Raw genomic sequence first — 23,584 nt, forward strand, 5'->3', positions numbered from 1 at the left:
AAACAGCAGGTCTTAGGGCATGGAAGCAGCAGTGTGTTCAGGTGGCCTGGGAGGTGGGGGTCGGGTGGGAGCACTGGGGGGGGGAGTGACAGCCGGGAAAGGATGAGGAGGTACAGCCCTTCACCTGGGCACCCAGAGAGCGCTCGGGTGTTGCCAGAAGTGGCTGCCCTGGCTTCCATCTCCTTTAGGTCTTAGCAGCTCTTCTGAGGGGGGCAATTTCAATCTCCTCTGAATCCTAAGGTCTCTCCTCTTTCTGACCTTCACCGAAGACGCCTCTCACACTAGGTCAGGGTCACCCTCTCTGGAGGGAGAAGGGAGCCTGGCCAGACCCAAATGCCCCAGGAGCTCACCAGCCCTCTCTTGTCACTGCTGTCACCCTCTTAGATTTGTGCCCAGCTTAATCTCAGCTCCGTGGCAGTTCCCCTCCAAATGAATCTCCCAGCCACGCTAGACCTTCCTGCTGGGAAAGGCCTCATATTATACAGTAGGAAAAGCCCTGGATGTGCCAGCAAACTTCCCTCACTTGAATCCCTGCTCCTCCACTTACTGGATGAGTGGACCATAAATACTTTTTAAACTGTAAATGTATATTGTGTTCCCCTTACCTATTTCACAAGGCTTTTTGGAGGATTCACAGGTATCGCTTAATGTAAAAGCCCTTTGTTTAAAAGAAACAAAAAATCTAACCAGCTCTACACACAAATTTAAGGTTCCAGTAAAGATTCTCTGTAACTGTCCATGTGTTTGAAATTGATGACTTTACTGACACAAACTTTGCAGTAGAAAGTGTTATGCTAATAGGACAGTAAGACTCAGTTCCTGTATCGTACACACATGAAAAAGTTGCCAGATGAATTTCCAGTAACATGGTTTAACTTCTGGTCTTGGTGAAATCCAGATTGTTCTGGAGAGGGGAAGATCATATATGCCCTTCATTCTCCTCTCCTCCAGAAGTGAGAAACTGTTTCTATATAAGACAGAGTCACCCTCTCAAGCTGATAAATTCCAAACAACGTGCCGCAGTTAAGTGATGCAAAAACAAGGTTGCAAAGAGGAACGAGGCTTAGCTGGTGACTGGCTTAGCCGGTGAAGAAACACTCTGCACAAAAACACAGTGCACGTGCCCTGGGACAGCAAGCCCTTGAACTTGCAGGATCAATGCCAAACTTTGGCAGTGGGTGGCTCCTGCTGAATCATACCAGAGGGGTCATGGAAGTCACAGGTTTTGCTTTATTATTATATTTAAAAGTTTCGGAACATGAAGTTTCCTAAAAGCCCTTTCTCAAAGAATCACAAAATGACAAAGGTTTGGGAAAGTGTAGTTTTGTGCATAGTAAAGGCTTGGACAGTGGTTAGGAGAATGCCCAGATCTGGAGTTTAGGACAGAAACCTATCCTGGCTATAAAATTAAGATTACACTGCAGAGCAATTCACACCATACACTATACCCCAGCGTCTAAGCCAGGCCCCTAGTTATTAAGTTCACTGTCAAATTCAGGATATACAACCATGACTGGCCAGACTCCAAATCTCTCAGCATCTGCACGGTGCCTGACACAGGGTTGGCATTTAATGTTTACTGAATAAATATACAATCCATGGAAGGAAGGAAGGAAGGAAGGAAGGAAGGAAGGAAGGAAGGAAGGGACATTGCCCACTTGTGTTTGAGGAATAACAGAGTTGGCAGGTAAAGAGGCCAAGTATCTGAATTTTTAACCTTCTCCGGACTATGATAGATAAACACACACCATCAGACTACCTATTTCTGCTAAACATGGAGTTTATTGGTATCATTCGCTACAACTTTAGTCCTACCTTTCCCAATTCCAGGCATGTTAACAGTCCTTTAAAAATCATGCTACATTACTTCGGAGGAAAATACTTCCACCTTAACATGTTTAAAGAAATGCCAGAAAATTTTATTCCTACCGATTTTGTTTTGTTTACTGCCTCAGCTACAGATTTCTAACACAGTGCATGTGGATCTAATGTCCATGTGAACGCACACCAACTAGGTACTGACTTTTTAAAGCGATTCCTTTGCAGATACCAAATGACACAGTCCTGGGCTGTGCAGAGAGGCCAAAGGGAAGCCAACATGTTCCAGATTTTCTCCCTCTTGTGAGCCTGGTCTTTGATTAACAACTGCAAATGGCCTTATTGGAGAGAAAAAACACAAGAACACAAGCAAAGGGAAGTGGAAAGCTGGAAAAATGCAATGCCTGCTGAGCCTTGAGGGCTCCGAGGTGACCACTACTGTGATACTATGGTTCAGAAGCTGACGTGGATCCTGGCCCGGGGGGATGCTGAAGGCAGATGGGAGAGAAATGGGTGTGACTGTATCACAGAGGCCCTCCCTGGGATACACCATGGGTGTTGGTGGGGTTAGTTTGTGTAAAATTGGATCTGAATCTGTCTCATCCTGAGCTAAGGAAACAAGAATAACAGTTTTCCTGTTTCTTGATTCCTCATACATGTGGGTTTAGAGTTGGGTGAAAGCCAACTTTTAAGTGAACACGGTAAGCTGTGAGATGGTGGTATTTCAAAAAGGAAGAATGATAGAATAAGCTTGCCTGAAACAGTGCGCACGACCATGGCCAGGAGAGCTCAGAACCGACTGTGACTCTTTCAACCAGGAACCTATCCCTTCTACTTTTCCGTTTCCTAAACTGGCCCGTGCTTTTGCTCGCCACTTTTCCATCAGACCACACTGCAGCAGTTGCAAGGGGCAACTGAACATACATTTGCAGTTTATTACCCTATGAGAGTACTCTGCCAATACATTTATGTGATAAATAGGAGGCTGAGAACGTCCCAACAGGCTAAGACAGTCTCCCAAGGCACTCAGCAGCGTTCCCACACAGCAAGGGCCACCCACGTCTTCAAGGTTCCGCGATGGGGTCCAGGATGTGAAGGGCACCAAAGAAGTCCCTCTGCCCTTCAACTGGTTGAACACTCTGCTAGTTGACGCAGTTCTTTGTGATTCTTCGACTTCTGTCCACCTGTCGGATGCTGTCTGCGACGTTAATGGTGACTTCTTTTCCAGACGTCCGCTTAGCGTCTCTTTTAACCTGTTAAAAAGTTTAAACACGGTGAATTGAGTTACTAGGAAATATCCAAAGGTCCTGACATTTGCATTAATCTCTTGAAGTCGTTACACACACACACACACACACAGATGGAGGAAGAACGACCCACAAGGACACATGCACATATACTCCTTTTCATAGGCTGCTCTGTTGAATCTTTAATACCAACCTAGTGCAGAGCTTGGCATAGAAATGCTCGGTAAAGCACCGTTGAATGAATGGATGAGTGAATTGGCGAAGGTCCATCAAAGGGCAATGTGATTCCATATATATGAGTCAGCATACGGTATTTTTCTCTTTCTGACGTACTTCACTCTGTATGAGACTCTAGGTTCATCCACCTCACGACAAATAACTCAATTTTGTTTCTTTTTATGGCTGAGTAATATTCCATTGTATATATGTGCCACATCTTCTTTATCAGGAATAAAGTGGTAGACATAGAAAATGGACTTGAGGACATGGGGTGGGAAGGCGAAGCTGGGGCAAAGTGAGAGTAGCATCGACATATATACACTACGGAATGTAAAGTAGTTAGCTAGTGGGAAGCAGCAGCATAGCACAGGGAGATCAGCTCGGTGCTTTGCGATGACCTAGAGGGGTGGGAGAGGGGGGGTGGGAGAGGGAGGATGGGAGGGACGCTCAAGAGGGAGGGGATATGGCGACATGTGTATGCATATGGCTGGTTCGCTTTGTTGTGCAACGGAAACTAACACAGTATTGTGAAGCAATTATACTCCAATAAAAATCTATTAAAAAAAAGGGCAATGTGAGAGGTTTCACAGCTGGCTTTGGTAGAGCAGCTAAGGGTTTGAGCTTTGGAGTCAGACAGACTTTGGTTTGGACACTGACTATATAATTTCACTGTGGGCAAGTTTTTGTAACCTCTCTAACCCTTAGATGAGTTTCCTCATCCGTAAGTTGGAGGATAATAATAGTACCTAATGCATAATGTTATTATAAGGATTACCTAAGGTAATGAATGTAAGGTACTTAGCACAATGCCTGTCATTAACTAAAAATAAGGGGAAAAAAAGACTTGGTAAGTATAATAAGTCAAACGTAGGATATATTATCCATTTCTTTTTTTCAATTTTTTTATTGAATGAAAGATTCTTTAAACTCCATAGTGCCTTACAATTTTCAGAAGTTTCACACACATGATTTCATGTAATCCCGTAATAACCCTTTTTTCCCCCAACCTTATATTGCCCCTCCCTCCTTACCTCTCCCCACTGGTAACCGCTAGTTTGTTCTCTATATCTGTAGATTATCCACTTAGAAGTGAAGATAAGTGAGGAAAGTCCAGAATCTATATTAAATACTAAAGTATTGACTAAATTGCAGGTTCTTCAAGCATACGTGCACAAGCCTCCCATTCCCCCTCAAGGGAAGACAGCTGGACCAGTGGCCGTTCCATTCAGTGATCACGTGCTCGGAGTGAGCCTGAAACTGGCCTCACGAGTTGTCTCCATCGGGGATGGACAGAGATGTGTGCCCCCAACCCCTCTCCAGGAAGGCCCTCTGCCCAGCTGCAGGGAGTGCAGCAGGCAAACAGCCTCCAGCTGTCCCTTCAGGGCGGCCTCAGCTGCAGAGAGACCCGTCACCCAGGGCCTTCCCTTCCTAGGTGGCCCAATGCAGGGGTATAAACGCCTGGCCATTTGACCCAAAGCAGGCCAGCTCTGACCTGCCATTTAGCTTCAGAGCTTCCCATGGGGTGGGGTCAGCCGAGGCTGTGGGCGGGGCTGCATTGTAGCTCCACTTCTCCCTCTGCCCACTCCTGCTTCCGGCCCTCCCTCCCGCAGTGTTGACAGGGCACTTCCCAAAGAACATCTCTTATAATGACATCTCAGAGTCAGCTTCCCGGAAAACAGTCAGTCTCGATCTGTGGGAGCATCTCCCACGGCGTGAGCATCTCCCCATTCTGGATGTCAGTCTAGTGTTGATAGATGCAGATTTTTCATACAACATGGTCCCTGCACATAAGCCAAGTATCAATACTTCATCTGTACTGCATCCCAAGAAATGGTGGTCTATCACACCACTGGGGAAAAATAAATTGCTCTATTGTATTTATTAACAAATGATATGCAGGTTTCTAACAAGGCACATATATCCTGTGTAGTAGCCGCTGGTGATGCCCCTTTCAGATTCCGTTTACTTGGCTGGTGCATCCATCCCTCAGCTGCTTTGAGTTTTGGCTGCTAATCACTCAGAGCTGCACCCTTCTTTGGAGACTTGCCCTCATCTGATCAGAGCCACCTCATCCAGAAATACCAAAGAGGTTATACCCTAATTTCTAGAGACAGCCTAAAGCCAATGCCTGATTATTGGGAATATAAAAGCTGGTCCTTTTGCCTCAAGGGGGTATAAATCTATGATGCCATTCATGCTCTGGAGTTCCCTTTGGGATCAGGCTGAGGCTACACTACAGCTGTTCAGTTGAGCTCACATATTTGCTGAACTCGGTCCTCTGCCCTACTGTGTTTCCCACTACCTTAAGGGTTTCTTTCACCTAAGACTATGCTTTCATTCACTTACTTGCACAAGAATCCTCATCTCAGGCTCTGCTTTCAGGGACCCTGACCTAAGATAATACTCTATGGGTAATTTGAGGGATGTTTAAGGATCATTTTGACTATATGCAACTTTAGCCTTATCCATTGATTTCATGAGATAGGATTTCATTGTTTTCCTCTTCAAGTTCCCAGTGCCTAGCACAGTCTGAGACCTAAGAGGCCCTCCATTTTTTTTTTTAATTGTTATTTTATCCAGTGTTTATTTAGTACCCATATATATACTGCTTTTTTGGTTCTTCACTCCTTGCTATATTTCTAAGGTTCTATCTGGGATCACTTTCTTTTTGCCTGAAGAACAGTGTTTAAAATTTCCTTTAGTAGGTGTGTGCTGGTAGTATACTCTCTCAGGTTTTGTTGGTCTGAAAATGTCTTCATTTTACTTTCTTTATTGAAATACATTTTTTCTGGTATAGAATTCTAGAATTCTAAGTTGACGGTTACTTCTTTTTAGCATCTTGTAGACCTCTTTTCACTGTCTACTGGCTCCCAAAGTTGCGTGTGAGAATTCAGCTCTCATTCTAATTATTGTTTCTTTTAGGGTAAAAGATCTTGCTTTTCTGGCTACTTTTTTTTTTTTTAACATCTTTATTGGAGTATAATTGCTTTACAATGGTGTGTTAGTTTCTGCTTTATAACAAAGAAAATCGAGGCCTTCCATTTAACTTTGGTTGAATAAATGGATGAATGAATGAATAAACACCATGCATTTCTTAATGCACCCCTGCTTTAACAATCAGAAGTCAGTGCTGTCTAAGGACTTATTAACGCTCAGCTCCTCCAAGCCTGAACTGGCACTAGGGCCTAGCAGTGACTTTTATGGGTTTATTTTCCCCTAAAAGCAGAGAACTCATAAAGTCCCACAACCAATTTTGTTTCCGAAAGAAAACGGTGGCAATTATGAGGCTAATTCCATCTGATTTCCATTTCGGGTGTTAATGCATAAAAGCTTCGAGGACTGGGACGTGGAATAGAGACACAGAGGCCTTATTTGAAATGAGCCAAGTTGAGGACAGCATTCCCCTCAAACCGGTGGGCAGTGAGAGAGCTTTCCAGAATGGAAATGTAAACTTTCTGAACTGCATAACTGCTTTTCTTTAGAGTTATTGGCAAGATTTCACAAAAAGTTATTAAAGATTCTACACAGAAAGTGCTCTGCTCTATGTTTCAGTCTGTCTTCATAAGCTTAAAAATTCAAGCAAACATTCAATAGTTGGATGACTCTTAATTTTTCAGCCTGTTTAAGAATCAAAGGCTACAAAATAGTCATTCTCAGAACAGCCACAGAATATGTATGGTTTGCATCTGAAGTAGAGTGGGGCAATCTCTTAAATCTGTGTAGCAAAAGCCTGACAATGGAGATGTTCAGAGGACAAGCTTCGGGGCCAGGCAGACCTGGATTTGGCACAAGGCTTTGCCATTAGTTAGCTGCATGAGGCACTGCTTTAACCTCTGAATCTCAGTTCCCTCATCCAAAAGCGGGGATAATGCCTACTTCTTAGTGGGTTTTTTTGTTTGTTTGTTTCTGGGGGGGGAGAGAATTAAGCATGTCACTTAGCATTAATAGGGTGATCAACTTCTCCTGGCTTGCCCAATGCTGTCCGGTTTTCAAACAGAAAGTCCCACATTCCAGGAACTGCCTCAGGCCCCTGCAAACCAGGACAGTTAGTTGCCCCAATTATATAATAGCTTTTGACATTAATTCTATTCGCAAAATAATGTCAGTCAAACATACCAAATTTAAATCAAAAACTTTCTTGTTCTACTGAAATCATGACTATTGCTACGACTACTTCTAAATACTACTACTAATAATAACTCTACAAGATCCACATTTGGATAAAGAACAAACTGGAGTTCTATATTCTAATGATGGGCACAGAAGGTTCCAAGCCATAAACAAATCCACTTTCAAATAATTACACTGTATTTAATTTGGCAAATTAAACAACCAGAACAACAATGCATTGACTTAAGGTGTTTTATAAAAGAGAAACTTCCGAGTCCGAGACCTCAGAGAGGCACCCACCCTTTTTATAGCAGCGCGATTATCTAGGAGGTTGGTAGTTGCTGAAATCTAGTCACAACTTGGAAACCTCAGACTTGAAGCCCAAATGAGAGGGACAAAGATGAATGAGAAAGAGAACCACAATGCCAGATAGTTTCTCTAGAAGTTCCAAGAAAGAAGTTGCTTTGCCCTCCTCTGAGAAAAGAGCTATATAGATACACGGAACAATTACACCATTTGTACCTCTGGGACTATGACATTTTGTATGACAGATATTTTCCCCTCTGATATGGTTTTTAGCCAGCCAAACCTTTTAATTTAGCAGCCAACCCTCTTTATTCAATGATAGGAAAAGAAAACGTGTCCCTATTGCAATTACTGTCTTAAAAAAAAAGTCTTATACTTCCCAACTCAATGCTGAGAGAAGCCTATTTAGTACCTTTTCCTTTTGCAGCTGTCTGCTAATTTCACTTCTAAAATTCTTGTTTTGTGAGTTTTATCACCATTGATTTTTGTTAATGGGCCACACTCTTGTTTCTCACCTGGTTTTACAGCTTTTCTATTCTTCCCTTGCCTCATTTTAACTTCTGCAAGTTTAGAATCATAGACTTTAGTCCTCTTGATACTGCCTCTTTAATTAAAAGTCATTTATTGGCCGCCATTTCTCAAAGGTAACCAGATTGACTGTGATAACTTCCTGGCAGATGGATGTGTTTCTCTTGGGGTTTAGAAGTCAACGACCTAGCTCATTCTCGTGGAAGGAGGCCCGGACCCAAGAGGGCAGCTAAGTCAGCTCACCTTTTCTCATTTTCTCCCAAATGGAAAGAACAATGTTCTCTGCTTTAATTTGACTGCACAAATATACCTAACACGGGCTGCACCAACCTTTCCACAGTTCCTTGTAGACAATGAAGAAAAAAGGCTTACCGAGTTCATGATTTATCAGACACCAATTTTCTGCATAACTAGTATTTTTTAATTATAGAAATGATACATAATTATGGTAAAAGAAATTCAAAGAGTAGAGAAAAGCACAGTGAGAAGTAACACTTGTTCCCATGCTCTGGCCATGCTGTGTTTTCCCCAGAGGTAATCACGGCCAGTCATTTCCTAGGGAGCGTTGCAGGGATTTTCTAAGCAGACACAGTATGCGGCCGCCTTATTCTCTCTCCCGGTATTCTGTACTTTCTTCTTGGCCTTTAACCAGACTTTGGATTATATATTTATTTGCTTGTTTACTTGCTTATTTCTACATCTTCATCAGATTAAAACTTCAAGGAGGGAGGGACCCAGTCTGTTGTGTTCACCACAGCGTCCTCAGCATCTAACTTGTTGTTCATCACATAATAGACCTCTGACAAATAATTTGATGAAGAACATGTGTGTGAAGATACATCTTCAGAAAGAAAGAGAAAAAAATCCTGGGGAACAGAACCTGTCTGCATTGCCCTGCCTAAACATTCTAGAACTTTCCTAGGATTTCAATCATGCTCGTGATTGATTGTTCCTTGCACCATCCCTGAGGCACGGCCAGGAATGTAGCTGTGTTCACTTTTCCCGAGGAGGCAACTGAAGTCACTCAGGCTAAAGCAATTTGCTTGAGGCCAGTGTCAACAGAGGTGGTGAGTTGAACTAAAGATGGTGGGAGGCTGGACGTGGGCTGTGGGCCTCACACCCAGCCTCCCACAACTGCCAGTGCTCACACTAAATTCTCCACCATTCTGCTTCAGGAAATGAGAAGAAAGATCATGAGGTTTAGAGGGAGACAGACCTGGGTTTGAACTCCAACACAGCCAAGTCACTACTCCTTCTGCCACGCTGGCCAAATACTTCACCTTCCCGAGCCTGTTTTCCCAGCTGGGGAATCATGCTACTTACCACTCAGAGCTGTGAGGGTTAAAGAGAAGGCCATCCACATAGCGTGTCTGGCTCACAGCAGACACTCTGACAATGTTAGTTCCTTCCTCTCTGCCTTCCTGAAAGATTAAAGCCTGAGCCTTGTCAGCTGCAACTCAAGACATTTTTCTTCTTTTCAGTCAAGTCCCATTAAAAGGAGACACACAATAACAGACTTCGAGCTGTTCCCAAATTCCATGAATTTATTTGCTGCTGCTTCATTGGCATTAATGAGAGGTCATTCAGGAACCATTTGATCTTAGCAACTCCACCAAGGGCCAGGATGCTAGCCTCCAGGGGCCGGGATCAGACTATGCCTCAGGCAAAACTCTCAAGAACTCCCCAAACCTCAAGCAAATCCTGTGCAGCAGTTGGGCTCCAACAGAACAGTCTTCAATCACTAAAGGTGGGGAAGGGGGTGAGGGGGGAGTGGAGCCATGGGAAATTTTTCTAATATTTTTTCTTGGCTGCATCCAGTCTTAGTTGTGGCACACGGGAATCTTCGTTGAGGCCTGTAGGATCTTTCACTGTGACACATGGGCTCTTCGCTGCGGTGCGCGAGCTTCTCTCTAGTTGTGGCGCCCGGGCTCCAGGGTGCGTGGGCTCAATAGTTTGTGGCACTCAGGCACTCTAGTTGAGGTGCGAGCTCAGTAGTTGTGGCGTGCGGACTTAGTTGCCCTGGCACATGGGGGATCTTAGTTCCCTGACCAGGGATCGAACCCGCAGGTGGATTCTTAACCACTGGACCACCAGGGAAGTCCCAATTTTTCTAATCTTAATGAAGTCCTAGGCCGACCTCATTCAAGCAACAATCAGTGAGTACATAGTAGGTGCATACCCCTGAAGCAGGCTCAGGGGGCAAGGGAAGAATACAAAGAAGAAGGAGGTCTCTGCCCTGAGAGTCTTCTAATCGAATTGGTTTTTCTGCAGACCCTTATACGAATACTGAGTTTTGCAATTCTTCGTCTACATAAGGTAACAGCTGATATATAGATGCATTGTGGAAATCACCACACACACACACACACACACATCCCTATGCTGCTACATTGCTTCCTTTTCCCAGGCTTAAACTAGAATATACATCAAAGTGTCCTTCTAACAGGTTTCCCTCTCTGGTTGTCCTCAATGGTTTCTTTTTTTCGCTCTCCTTTTAATGTCATGTTTTTGTTTCTCTAGGAGAAACTCATATTTACTTTCCAAACTCTCCTCACGGATCTCATATTACCACCATCCAGGAGAAATTCTGGGCTGGTCCCATCCTCCTTTCTGGATTAGGCCTCCCTCTTTGGTCACATCCACGCGTCTGAGGCTTCACCTACCTTTCCTGGACCGCACCAAGCCTTGCTGACAGTCAGACACTGGAGGGGGTGAGGGGGAGGGGTGGGCAGGAAGCGCAGGAGGCCGAGGCTACTTAGCTGAGAAGCAGTCCAGGCATCAGCTCATTTCTTTGGCAAGGTCCGGCCACTTTGCCAAGAATAATAAAGCAACTAAAAACGATGCAACTTCTGAAGACGTGAAGGCTCACTGGGAGGCCAGCCAGACTCAGAGCTTCGTCTGCCCCGAGCTACATCCACCATCCACTTTTCTACCTTAGCTGAATACTTGAGGCGATACCTCTGGAGTAGAAAAACAAGAGTCCTAAGCCTGAAGAAACGGCACATTCACGTTGGAGAGTAAATGTCTGGAGGCAGCCCAGAGTTCCTGAGCAATTAATGAGCAGGAGAGAACAAGCAGCTACAGAGCTTCCCCTCGCGTTGTTTGTTGAGCTCAGGGAAGGCGGGGGGGAGGAGACAGTCGATGATTTATCAGATGCTGCACAGTCAGAAAGGTCCCAAGTGACTGGAGCAAATCAAGGTTTACTAGAGAAAGAGCGCCCCACTGAGACAGTTCCAATTTGTGAGACATCATTTGTGCCACAATCTTTCTGCCAGTTAGCACCTATTAACACTGGGCATGAGACAGGGTCCAGAGGGAATTGAAAGAAGAAGATGTGGTTTGTTTGGCGAGACAGAGAGCGGAGAAGCGCTCCGAACGCTGCTGCTCACGGCTGCTCACAGGCCTCAGCAACGTCAGCTGCCCCTCGTGGCCCTTTGGAAAGTGACCTGAACTGTGGACCACATCTATGTTCAATCGAGTAGTTGCTATCCCCTTCCAGGGGCCTTTGCTTTCCTTCGCAGCACCATTTCAAATCTGTCTTCATTTATTCTGTATTATCTGCCTCCCCAGGCTCAGCGCCATTAAAATTGGCAGCTGCTGGCTTTGCAGGAGCAAAGGGTGTGTACTGAGAAGACTGCAGAAAGCAGGGAGACTAAGCACGGTGGAACCAGGTGACAGGAAGCATCAAAAAGGACAGACAGAGACATCTGGATTCCGAGGAAGTAGCACCACATTGCTCAACTCCAAAGGCAGCATCTGCGTTGCAGGCTGTGACTGCCCCGTGCACACAATGCAAGGGAGTGGTAGAAGCTGCTTCCTGAAGGTGCACAACAGAGGCCTGAATAGAAGACCCTACAGGGTCCCCATGGTTTCACTGAGCACCTACTATGCACAACATCCTGAGCTGGGCACGTGTTCCAGAACCTGGGAGAGTTCAAGGCACATGCTGCTGCTATATCACGTGCCCCTTCGTCCCAACCCTGGTCCACCACTTTCACCTGGCTAGCCCTCCCCCCTTCCTTCTCCTGCTCTCAGATGTGGCTCCTCTTCCCCCAGAAAGCTTTCTCTGACATCCAGGTTGGGTTTATTCATTCAATCCCTTGACAGACTTTTGTTGCTCCCCTGCTAAGTGCCAGGCGCTGTACTGAGCACACAAGAGGTGCCCCTCCTGGGGGCTCCCTCAGCCTCACATGACCCCCTGTATAATAGCACTTACCACACTGTGTTATAATAGTGTATCCACTGCTATGTCTCTTCTACTAGACTGTGAACTCCTTGAGACCAAGGACTCTATTTTATTAAACTGTGCCTTTCTAGAACATCAAAAAAGAAAGAAAATTGGCAACTGCTTCAGAGCAAAGGGCATGTGTGCCTGTTCCACTCTTGGATCCTTGGCATCAGAACAGTGCCTGGCACCCAGCTGGCACTCAGTGGACGAACATCAGATGAAGGAATCCAAAGAGTGCTTATAGGACCTGATGAGGAAATTTTCCAGGCCCAGTGAGGACTGGACAAACTTGGTCTATAAATCTGAACGGGAACACTGTGTAGACACGTGCATGAGGATGCATGCTTTATGAACAGGTTCTTCTGGAGAAGGAAAGCTTTTAAAAAAGTGCCCAAGAACCATCAGCAGGTGGCCTGATGATGTCCAGGGGAACGCGGTGAAGTGCTAATAGTTCATCTTTGGGGGAGCAAAGGCAGACCGGAAGAGGTGAGCCAGACACGGCCTGAGCCAGACACAGAAAACGCAGGAAGCTCTAGCCTGCAGTATGAAACAAGCTAGGAAGAGACAGTATGTCAAAGGCCCTGGACGGAATAGGAAGAAAATTATTTTCCTTAGGCAGATTCTAGGCAGCTGAGATCTGTGTTGGCACGAGATAGCTCTGCTGACAGAAGCTTCAATCAGAGGTTGACTTGTCTTGTAAGCTGACACCTTAAGTAGAAACCTTTGCCTTTGAGGAAGTCAGGATGCCTGGTGGCTGGTGAGGTCTCAGGACAGGAAGACCCCCTGATGCATTTTAGCAATTGTCTGAATGCTTAAAACTGAAGCGATCTGCTCCCTGATCTTATTTTGGAAATACTTACATCACAGCATCGTTCACTGAATCGTGAAAACAAAATTTCACAATTTTGTTTCGTGGCCAGCTTATCAGTGTGTGACATCTGCCCCCCGGTGCTGTGTTGGTCAGGTGTGTGGTCCTCACTCCCCTGCGACACAGTTTTCACTGTGGCTGGAGCCCGGGGCGGGCTGGCTCCACCCGGCCCCATTTTAACTACCACACAAGCTCCCAGAGTGCACACGTGTGTGGTGTGGGGAGAGCTTTCCTGAGCCGCCTGAGCCTCCATTCTTATCTGTGAACTGGAGACAACAATATCAACACTGTAGAGTCATTGTGAGGATCAAGTGAGATAATACAAGGAAGTGCTTAGCACCCCAGGCGGCACCTAGAAAGCTGCTCTCACGGGCCTAAGAAAGACAGGACTAAGCACGACTTACTGGCCTTCAATTCTTATGGTCCATAACTGGAACTTATCTGCTGCTGGTTAGCATGTAAAGTGGTATAACCACTTTGGAAAACTGTGTCAGTATCTATTAAAGTCAAATATATCCCCATCCTATGAGCCAGGAATTCTACTCCTGGGTATATACCCCAGAGAAGTGAATGTCCACCCAAGGGTACAAGAATGTTAACAGCTATATTGTTCACAATAGCCCCAAACTGGAAACAACCCAAATGTCCTTCAAGTAGAAGGGTTAACTTGTGGTATATTCATTTAATGAAATATACATAGCAATGAAAACGAGGAAATTTTTGCAACTCACAGCAACATGGATGATTCTCACTAGCATAATGTTGAACAAAAGAAGCCGGACACGAAAGAGCAAATACTGTATGATGCCATCTATAAAAGTCAAAAATAAACAAAACTGGTCTATAATGCTAGATGTCAGAAGAGTGGTTATATTGTTGGGGTGTGGAAAGTGAGTGGCACACCCCAGTCACCGTGGTGAGGGGCACACGGGGGATTTTTGGAGTAGTGATACTGTTCTGTGTCTCCATATGGAAGATGGTTACATGGGTGCGTCACCTTATTAAAATTCATTGAACGTATGACAGAGTTGTACATTTTTCTATATATATGTTATATGTGGTAGACTGCACTATTGCTCCTAATCTTTTCCTGTCTCTCTACCGGGGACAGAGTACACTTCCTTGTCCTACTGATGTTGGGTTTGGCCAATAGGAGGTTAGATGGTATGGTGTGAGCAGAGACACGAAATGTGTTTGCCCTCTTGGGTTTCTGCCATAGCCATGATAATATACCTCAGAGAGCTGCTGCTCTTTCAGCTTGATTCACAGAATAAAATACACAGAACAGACTGAGCTAGACCTGGAGCCTGGAGCCTGAAGTCAGGCCTAGCCATTCAAATTGTGGCTGACTGTGAGGAGAAAAAGATGGTTGTTTTAAGCCACTGAATGTTGATTTGCTTTGTCATGTAGCATTATTGTGGCATTAGCTGACTAATACATTATTCTTTGACAAAAAAGTACTTTAAGATCTCTATGCTCCACTTTTCTAATAGTCACCTGTTTCAATTTAAAGTTACCAACACCCATCTCTAGCACTTATATGACCTATTCATGTCATCAATCAAGCGCATTGCAGTTTCCTTGTCTCTGAAATGGGATGATGCTTACTTTACATGCTCTTGGGAGGATTCAATGAGCCAGTAGACCTAAAAGCGCTATGTAAATTGCAGAACACAACTTTAGAGTGATGGAAGTGAGGTTGGAAAGCAAGCACGTGCCAGGCAAAGCCACTTCCTCCCATTCATGGAACATCTTAGCTCAAAAGGTGAGGGCACAGTGTGGGGAGGAGGTTAGGGTACAAAAGTCAGGGCCTGCCCTAGAGCAATGACCAAGCTTCTGAGCATAGTTCTGTGGGGCACAGACTGCCTTGGGAGATGGCAATGATGCTTGGGCCTCTAGAAAGCCAGCTTATGCACAGACAAAGCAGGCAATACAGGATACCAGGAAGGCCACTGCTGCCCTCGGATCTACCCCCCACCCATGACCTTCTACATGTCTGAAGAGCCACCATCAGTGTTTCCTTTAATTGGCCTGTGGTGCTGGGTGCCTTACTGCCTTCTCACAGCACCTCTCAGTTCACAAAGAACAGGCCCACCTGTTCTCTCATCTTGGTACTATTTCCATTGTGTGGATAAAGAACCTGAGACTCTGGGAGACTGAGTGATTCCTGCAAAGCTACTTAGTTAATTGAATTTGCAACAGGTTTTCTGACCAAAGCTTGGAAAGGGAACTCACTGATGTGGGCAAGAATTCCATCATTAGATAACCCGGTTGGATCCTCAGAAAACAGACGGCGCTTGCCTGAGAGACAGGACCAGTACGTTTTGACAGGGGAGAGGGGAAAAATGGATTTGGAGTATTGAGTAAGTAGTGGACTTTGAAGGTGGGAACTAGAAGGGATGGGGAAGATGAGGAAGCGAGAGGGAGGAACGGAGTGGGGAGAGGAGGAGACGGCAGACCGCTGCGCTGGTCTGCTAAGGAGTGGTCAGGGGCAGCAGGAGGAACACTTCCCAACAACAGCTCTGAGAGAAGAGAAAGAATCAGACAGGATGCCAGCTAGGTCCAGGGACTCCATAGCCCTGCCTCATCTCCCACAGCAACAGTGTGGGGTGATGCTGTCACCACATTCTGCAACAAGAACCCCCCTTGCAGACCCTCCCACTGCCCACCTGGTTGGAGGGTGTGAGGTAGAACACCAGGCTTGTCTCCTACCACGCTGGTCTTCTTCCCTGCCAGCCCCTAAGGTGGTCGACTGCCTGGCCTGAGACTAGTTCCCGTAGCCAGTACAGACCTCACTATCAAGATGCTGAGATCTGCGACAGCAAAGGAGGTCCTTGAACAAAGCTGTATTTAAACAAACACACACTTCCTTTAGAGCGCAAATATCAAGGACCCATTTCCGCTGATTCAACGAAACACAGCCTCAAGGCAGGGGGTGGGGGGTGGAGCCTTGCTATTTTCTTTGCAACAATTTTCACACGGGTGGGTGGAGAATTTCCTTTGGCAAGGTGCGCTGTCACCGCTCCTTCCCTGGGTGCTGTCTCAGCTTGGCTCTGCCCTGAAGCAACCTTCTCCCCCTGCCTCCGGTCCCAAGTCTGTTCTGTGGCTGCGACCTACCTCTGTGGTCCGGAAGCCATTCTGTTTCTGGGTCAGGGGGCCTGAGCTGAGGCCCTGGGGATTTGGGCACTGGGTCCCACAGCTCATCTTCTTCTCTGGGTTGGATATTCCACTTGGGGCTGTCGATCGGGGCACACTGTTGGAGGGCACGCCATCTTCCAGCCCACCTGGGGGAGGGAAGCAGAGGATGCGACTAGAGTCTTGCACATAGCAGTTACTGAAAACAATCTCCATGAGTGTGGAAGAAAAAGACAGCCAAAAAGAAGAAAAAAAAGTCAAGCAGAAATCCCACCATGCAGAGCTACCATTTTCTATAAGAACATGTGTGGTTATTTTTTTTTTTTTACAAAAATGAGAATGTAAAATAATTTTGTAACCTGAAATTTTAATTTAATAATACATCAATGACATTTTTCCATACCCTTAAATATCCTGCCATATTATTTTTCACATACTTACTCTGTCATTGTATGGATGTGTCACCATTTATTTAACTAAACCCCTCTAATTGGATATTTGTTTTCACTTTTTCATATCAAATGTTACTGTGATGAAACTCCTTGGGGTTAAAGCTTTATTCTTAATTACTTCCTTAGGATAAATTCCTAGAAATGGGTTACTGGTTTGAAGGTTATATATTGTTTTTTACATAATTCCACCTCAAGGTATTGGACTGAGCATGTGTTCCTTCCATGAAATGCCAAGAAATGATAGAATGAAGTTTAAATATAGCCTCATTGAAAAGCAAGAGGAGGGAATTCCCTGGCAGTCCAGGGGTTAGGACTCTGCACTTACAATGCCAAGGGCACGGGTTCAACCCCTGGTCTGGTCAAGGAACTGAGATCCCACAAGCCACGTGGCATGGCCAAAAAAAAAAAGAGAAAAGCAAGAGGCGGACTACAGAGAGAAATTCATGGATAACGAGTATCTGATTGAAAAGATAAAAGGCGGCCCAGGGAGCATGAGGGCGAGTGCCAAGCGGGAGACGAGAAGCCAGCAGAGGCTCTGTCATGGCCGCAGGGAGGCCAAGGGCAGCCAGGTAGGTCAGTCATTCTACTCCTCCACCAGCTGAGGCCAGTCAGCAATGACGGAGCAGTCTGTGAGGGTAGGACATTGTGATATAAAAAGAAATATATATTTGGTCTTTGTCCCCAGTTCCTGGCATAGAGTTCCTAAATCTCTTGCCATTTCCTGAGTAACAGGGGTGACAGCAGCACCTTTTGTTACAACATTTGGTATTTGCTCGCACTTCATGACACAGGGCTCCCAAATTCCTTGGAATTTCACGAGTGATAGGACAGAGAGGGCACTATTTGTTATAACAAGGCAACTCCTGGTGGCCCCCTAGATAGCTTCAGAGGGGGGCTGGTTGCCAGGAAGACCTAACCTTGATTAGGAGCTTGGAACTTTCAGCCCCACCTTCCAACCTCTGGGGAGGGGAGAGGGGCTGGAGATTGAGTTAGTAATTGATGATGCCGCATGATGAAACCTCCATAAAAATCCCTAAGTGACAACGTCTGGGGGAGCTTCCAGGTTGGTGACAGCACATATGTGCTGGGAGGGTGGCACACGCCAAGTCCACAGCATCAGAAGCTTGTCAGAAGCTCCTGCACTTGGAACTCTTTCGGAGTTCTAGGTACCTCTTTATCTGGCTGTTCATTTGTATCATGTATAATATCTTTTACAATAATCTGGTATACATAAGTAAAGTGTTCCTCAGTTCTGTGAGTCATTCTAGCATATTACTGAACCTGAGGAGGAGGTATGAGAACCCTGATTTATAGCCAGCTGGTCAGAAGTCCAGGTGGCAGCCTGGGACTTGCAACTGGTGTCTGAAGTGGGGGAGAGGCAGTCTTGGGGGACTGGGCCCTTAACTTGTGGGTCTGTGCTAACCCCAGGTAGTTAGTGTCAGAATTGAATTGAGTAGTAGGACACCCTGTTGGTGTCTGGAGAGTTGGAGAATTGGTTGATTTGGGGGATAAAAACCCACACATTTGGTGTCAGAAGTATAGTGAGTAGAAACAGCACAGAGAGGGCCTTGGCTCAGAGAGAAGGGCAGTGCTCTCAGGGGCTAGTGACACCTGAGAGAAAGAGAAAAGGCGTGCCAAGAAGGCTGGCTTTCTGAAAACAGTACCAGTAGAGTAAGCCAATAGTTGTTTCCATCCTTGCCTTCCAAGCTGGCTTCTTAAATAGATGCAGCTGATGTTCTAACAGGAAATTTCAGTGACAGGAATTAGTACAAAAATAAGAATATACAAACAGTTGGAGAAGGTCAACACCAAAAAAGAGAGACAACAAACTCTATAATGGAGACCTCAAAGGAAATGGAATTAATATAGGATGTAGCACAGAATTTTAAGTAAGTGTATTTAATCTGCTCAGAAAAATAAGGGAAGATAATATGAGGACAAGAGTGACCAAAAAGGTTCAATTAGAAATATTTGGAATAATAATTTCGTTTTTTAAAAAAATTATTTATTTATTTTTGGCTGCGTTGGGTCTTTGTTGCTGTGCGTGGGCTTTCTCTAGTTGCGGGGAGTGGGGGCTACTCTTTGTTGTGGTGCACGGGCTTCTCACTGCGGTGGCTTCTCTTGTTGCAGAACACAGGCTCTAGGTGTGCAGGCTTCAGCAGTTGTGGCTCGCGGGCTCTAGAGCACAGGCTCAGTAGTTGTGGCACACGGGCTTAGTTGCTCCATGGCATGTGGGATCTTCCCGGACCAGGGACTGAACCCGTGTCCCCTGCATCGGCAGGCGGATTCTTAACCACTGCGCCACCAGGGAAGTCCCTGAAATAATAGTTTTAACTGTTGAAATGAATTTTAAAAACTCAATAGAGAAGCTGAATAGCAGGATAGACACAGTTAAAGAGCAATTTGGTGAAGTGGAAGAGCAAGCCAAGGAATTCTCCTGGAAGGGGTAAGTGAACGTATGAAAAACACATTAGGAAACACAGAATAGAAATCCAGAAATTACAACCTTAATCTAAGAGGAGTTCCAGGAAGAAGGAGCAGAAAAAAACTGAGCAGAAGCCAATACTCACAGAAATAATACTAAGTATTTCTCAGAACTGAAGAAAGACATGAAAGCCCAAATTGAAATAGCCTACCAAGGGAATGTAAATTGGTGAGGCCATTATGAAAAATAGTATGGCGGGTCCTCAAAAAACTAAAAATAGAGTTGCCATGTGATCCAGCAATCCCAATCTTGGGCATATGCCCAGACAAAACTATAATTCAAAAAGATACATACACTCTTATGTTCACAGCAGCACTATTTATAGTAGCCAAGACATGGAAACAACCTAAATGCCCATCGACAGATGAATAGATAAAGAAGATGTGACATATATATACAGTGGTATGTCACTCAGCCATAAAAAAGAATGAAATAATGGCAACATGGATGGACCTAGAGATTATCATACTTAGTGAAGTCAGAAAGAGAAAGACAAATATCATACGATACCACTTATATGTGGAATCTAAAATACCCCACAAATGAACATATCTATGAAACAGAAACCGACTCACAGACATAGAGAACAGTCATGTGATTGCCAAGGGGGAGGAGAGGTGGGGGAAGAAAGGATTGGGAGTTTGGGATTAGCAGATGCAAACTAGTATACATAGAATGGATAAACAACAAGGTCCTACTCTATAGCACAGGGAACTATATTCAACATCCTGTGATCAACCATAATGGAAAAGAATATGAAAAAGAATATATATGTATAATTGAGTCATTTTGCTGTACAGCAGAAATTAACACAACATTGTAAATCAACTATACTTCAATAAAATTTAAAAAATATATATGAAATAGCCTACCAAGCACTTGGCAGGACGAATAAAAAGAAAAACACAACCCAGACAGATCTTAGTGAAATTTCAGAATGTCATTGATAACAAGAAAAGTTTCAGAAGAGGGAAAAAAAATCAAGAATGAGATTGACATCAGGCTTTTCATCAGCAACTAACAGATGTAAGGAAACTATGCAACAATGTCTTCAAGATTTCAAAAGATATACACATTTTAAAGTCTTTTGCAATTCATTGCCAGATTTATCTCTATAAGTCTTTCTCCAATCACCCTATTGCCCTTCTGCTAACAGTATATGAAATGGCAATGTTCCCCAAACCCTCACAAACACTGAACATTTTCTTGCTTCTTATCTTTGCCAACTTAAGAGGCAAAATAAATTATCTCATTGCTTTGGTTTATACTTCTTTTACTAGAGATACTATTTATGTGCCTATTGGCTAATTGCATGTATGTGTTTTTTAATTGTCAAGTCATTTGCCTATCTTACTTTTGGGGTGTTAGCCTAGGTTTGCTTTCAATCAAACTTAAGGAAAACAAACAAAATCCTTTCCCAGAGTGTTGAGAAATTATTTGCCATGAGGCAGGCACAGTGTGTCTGATATACTAAGGGAGGGAGGAGCAGAACTGATGAGGCTGCAGTCCCAACGCAGCGGAGGGAGTAATGATCTAAAGGACACACATGTCCACATGTCACCCACCTGCTCTGCAAAGTGCAGGCTCTCGACCATGGCCATGGGATAGAAATCAGAATTCAAAGCATTGTAAGTCACAATAGAAGATGCCTGGTCCAAAGTTTCCTGACTGGCATGCACTGTGATTAAGTTCCAGATGTGCAGAGAAATGGATTCCTTCAGCTGGGCTCGCCCCAAATCTTTGTGCCCCTCTTCCTCCACCAGCTGGCAGCCTGCCCCCCTTCTCTTCCCATCCTCCCACCATCCTGTATCAACAATGCCTCAAATGCATGTGTATAGACACCCCAGCACACATACTCAATCTCCATCCCCACTGCTCCTGCAAACAGCTGTCCCTTGGCCTAGGGGAGTGCAAACCCGGAGAATGAATCGGGTGAAGAGGCCCATGAAGACCCTGGAAGCAGGTGTGGTGTGATTTGTGCTGTTAATTCCAGGGTCCTGGCACCCACAGAAGAGTCTAAAACAGAGCTTTGGGACTTCCCTAGTGGTCCAGTAGTTAGGACTCAGCGATTTCACTGCTGTGGGCCCGGGTTCAGTCCCTGCTCTGGGAACTAAGACCCTGCAAGCCATGCAGTGTGGCATGCATAGATATTTAGATAGATTAGATAGATAGATAGATAGATAGATAGATAGATAGATAGATAGATAGATAGATAGATAGGTAGATAGGTAGATGATAGATAGATAGATAGATAGATAGATAGATAGATAGATAGATAGATAGATAGATACATATAAATAAAATAGAGCTTCTCATTGTGGTCCAGGCAAACTGTTGTTACTGGTCTGCTGTGGGATAAGTATAAAAACTGAACACAAGCATTTGGAAATATCTATGACAATCTGACACTGCTGGAACACCAAAGATTGAACTTGTCTGATCGAAGAGGGTATAAGACCAGTACCAGTGCTGTCAAACTCACATGGTGAGTCACAAATGCTGTGAGCTGTGTATTAATCACGCACATAGGATCACATATTTGTCTGTGATGGACTGGGGGAAAAAAGGCAACTGGTCCTGAAGGAGGGATGGAGGCTTTGGTAGGTATGATCCCTTGGCTCCTGGATAACTTGCCCTGTATGGAAGGGTGGAGCCTGGGGGCGGTGGGCAGAAAGGGGGGGTCTCTAAAGCACAAGACCAAGGCAGATACCTTGCTTACCTAAGTGTAGGGTGCTTCCTGCCCTTGGGGCTGCTGAGTGGGATTCAACATTGGCCAGTACTGCCTTGACTGTTTACTGCAAGGGGCCACGTGGATGTTACCATTTTCTCTGTGGGTCATAACTTGGTACCTGGGTTGAGGGCAGGTAAGAGGCCCTACCGAGCCATCCACTGAATGCACCATGGTGCTTCCAGCTTGCGTCCAGATGACCTCCACTCTGTCCCACCCTAAGACACTTCAAGATGCAAACCTGACCCCAGTCCTCCCCTTGCCCATGGCCAGGCCCCTAAGGGGGTTAGAGGACATGGAACACAGCTCCCTTCCCCCGCAAGGTAACCCAGTTGTTGACCCAGGAGGAAGGTGGCAAGGCAGGCAGGGGAGGCTGAGGGCACCAGGGGCCAAGAGCAGACAGTGGAGAACACATCGAGGGAAGCAGAGAGGCAACAGGAAGTGGGACCAGGCATGATTTAGAGCTCCAAGCCCCCGGCACACGTGCCATTGTTCCACAGGATTTCACATACAAGACACAAATTCAAAGACAAAATTATTAAGAATTTCAAGACGGCGACTGCAGAGCATTAAATCCTAAGCACAGGCCCCTTCTGAGCCCGGCAGGCCCTGTGGGGCCGCACTGGTTGCACACCCATGAAGCCAGTCCTGACAACACTTAAAGGAGATCAAGGCAGAGCTGCCCTGGCTGAAGTACAAATAGGCAGTCCTTCCCTCTAAGCAGCGCAGTTATTCCCTGGGCATCTCTACTGAGCCTCAGGGCTTCTAGAAACCCCGCTGGAAAGTCACTCATTTGGTCTAGTGTTTTCAGTTTTCATTGGTAACTGAACAAAAGTTAGAACTCTGTTTCCTTTTTTTTTTTAATATTAATTTTTACTGGAGTATAGTTGTTTTACAATGCTGTGTTAGTTTCTGCTGTACAGCAAAGTGAATCAGCTGTACGTATACATATATCCCCTCTTCTTTGGATTTCCTTCCCATTTAGGTCACCACAGAGCACTGAGTAGAGTTCCCTGTGCTGTACAGTAGGTTCTCATTAGTTACCTATTTTATACATAGTAGTGTATATATGTCAATCCCCATCTCCCAATTCATCCCACCCTCCCTCCCCCCCTTGGTATCCATACATTTGTTCTCTACGCCTGTGTCTCTATTTCTGCTTGGCAAATAAAGAACTCTGGTTTCTTAATCCCCAATCTGGGGACTTCCTCATTGATTAAATGGGAAGAACAATTCCTACTTCATGGGCTGTTGTAAGGTGTAAACAAGACAATATATATTAAGGTTCTAACGTGTTTGGCACATACATTGTACTTATTATTACTTATGGTCCAACACCAGCTGCCTCGTCTCCTCATGGCATCTCGCTCCATTAGCCATATTAGTTACATTCTTGATTTATGAGTCACACAATCAGGCCCTGTGAAGTGCTAAAAGACTGGCCCACTGAGGCTGATACA

The 23,584-nt window shown here is 45.0% G+C and overlaps 1 protein-coding gene across 1 annotated transcript in view; it reads right to left on the reverse strand.

Moving 5' to 3' along the window:
- Positions 1 to 1,139: 1,139 nt before the first annotated feature.
- The window catches only part of BAALC (BAALC binder of MAP3K1 and KLF4), a 96,280-nt gene continuing 73,835 nt past the window's right edge, over positions 1,140 to 23,584 (reverse strand). Inside the window, exons 2-3 of the mRNA XM_036831010.1 lie at positions 16,442 to 16,608; positions 1,140 to 3,071 (exon numbers count right to left, since the gene is read on the reverse strand). Of these exons, the coding sequence (XP_036686905.1) occupies positions 2,961 to 3,071; positions 16,442 to 16,608 (278 nt within the window). The 3' untranslated portion in view covers positions 1,140 to 2,960. The remainder of the gene's footprint in view (positions 3,072 to 16,441; positions 16,609 to 23,584) is intronic.

The sequence above is a fragment of the Balaenoptera musculus genome, chromosome 17 (assembly GCF_009873245.2).
Source record: "Balaenoptera musculus isolate JJ_BM4_2016_0621 chromosome 17, mBalMus1.pri.v3, whole genome shotgun sequence".
NCBI classification, from domain to species: domain Eukaryota; kingdom Metazoa; phylum Chordata; class Mammalia; order Artiodactyla; family Balaenopteridae; genus Balaenoptera; species Balaenoptera musculus.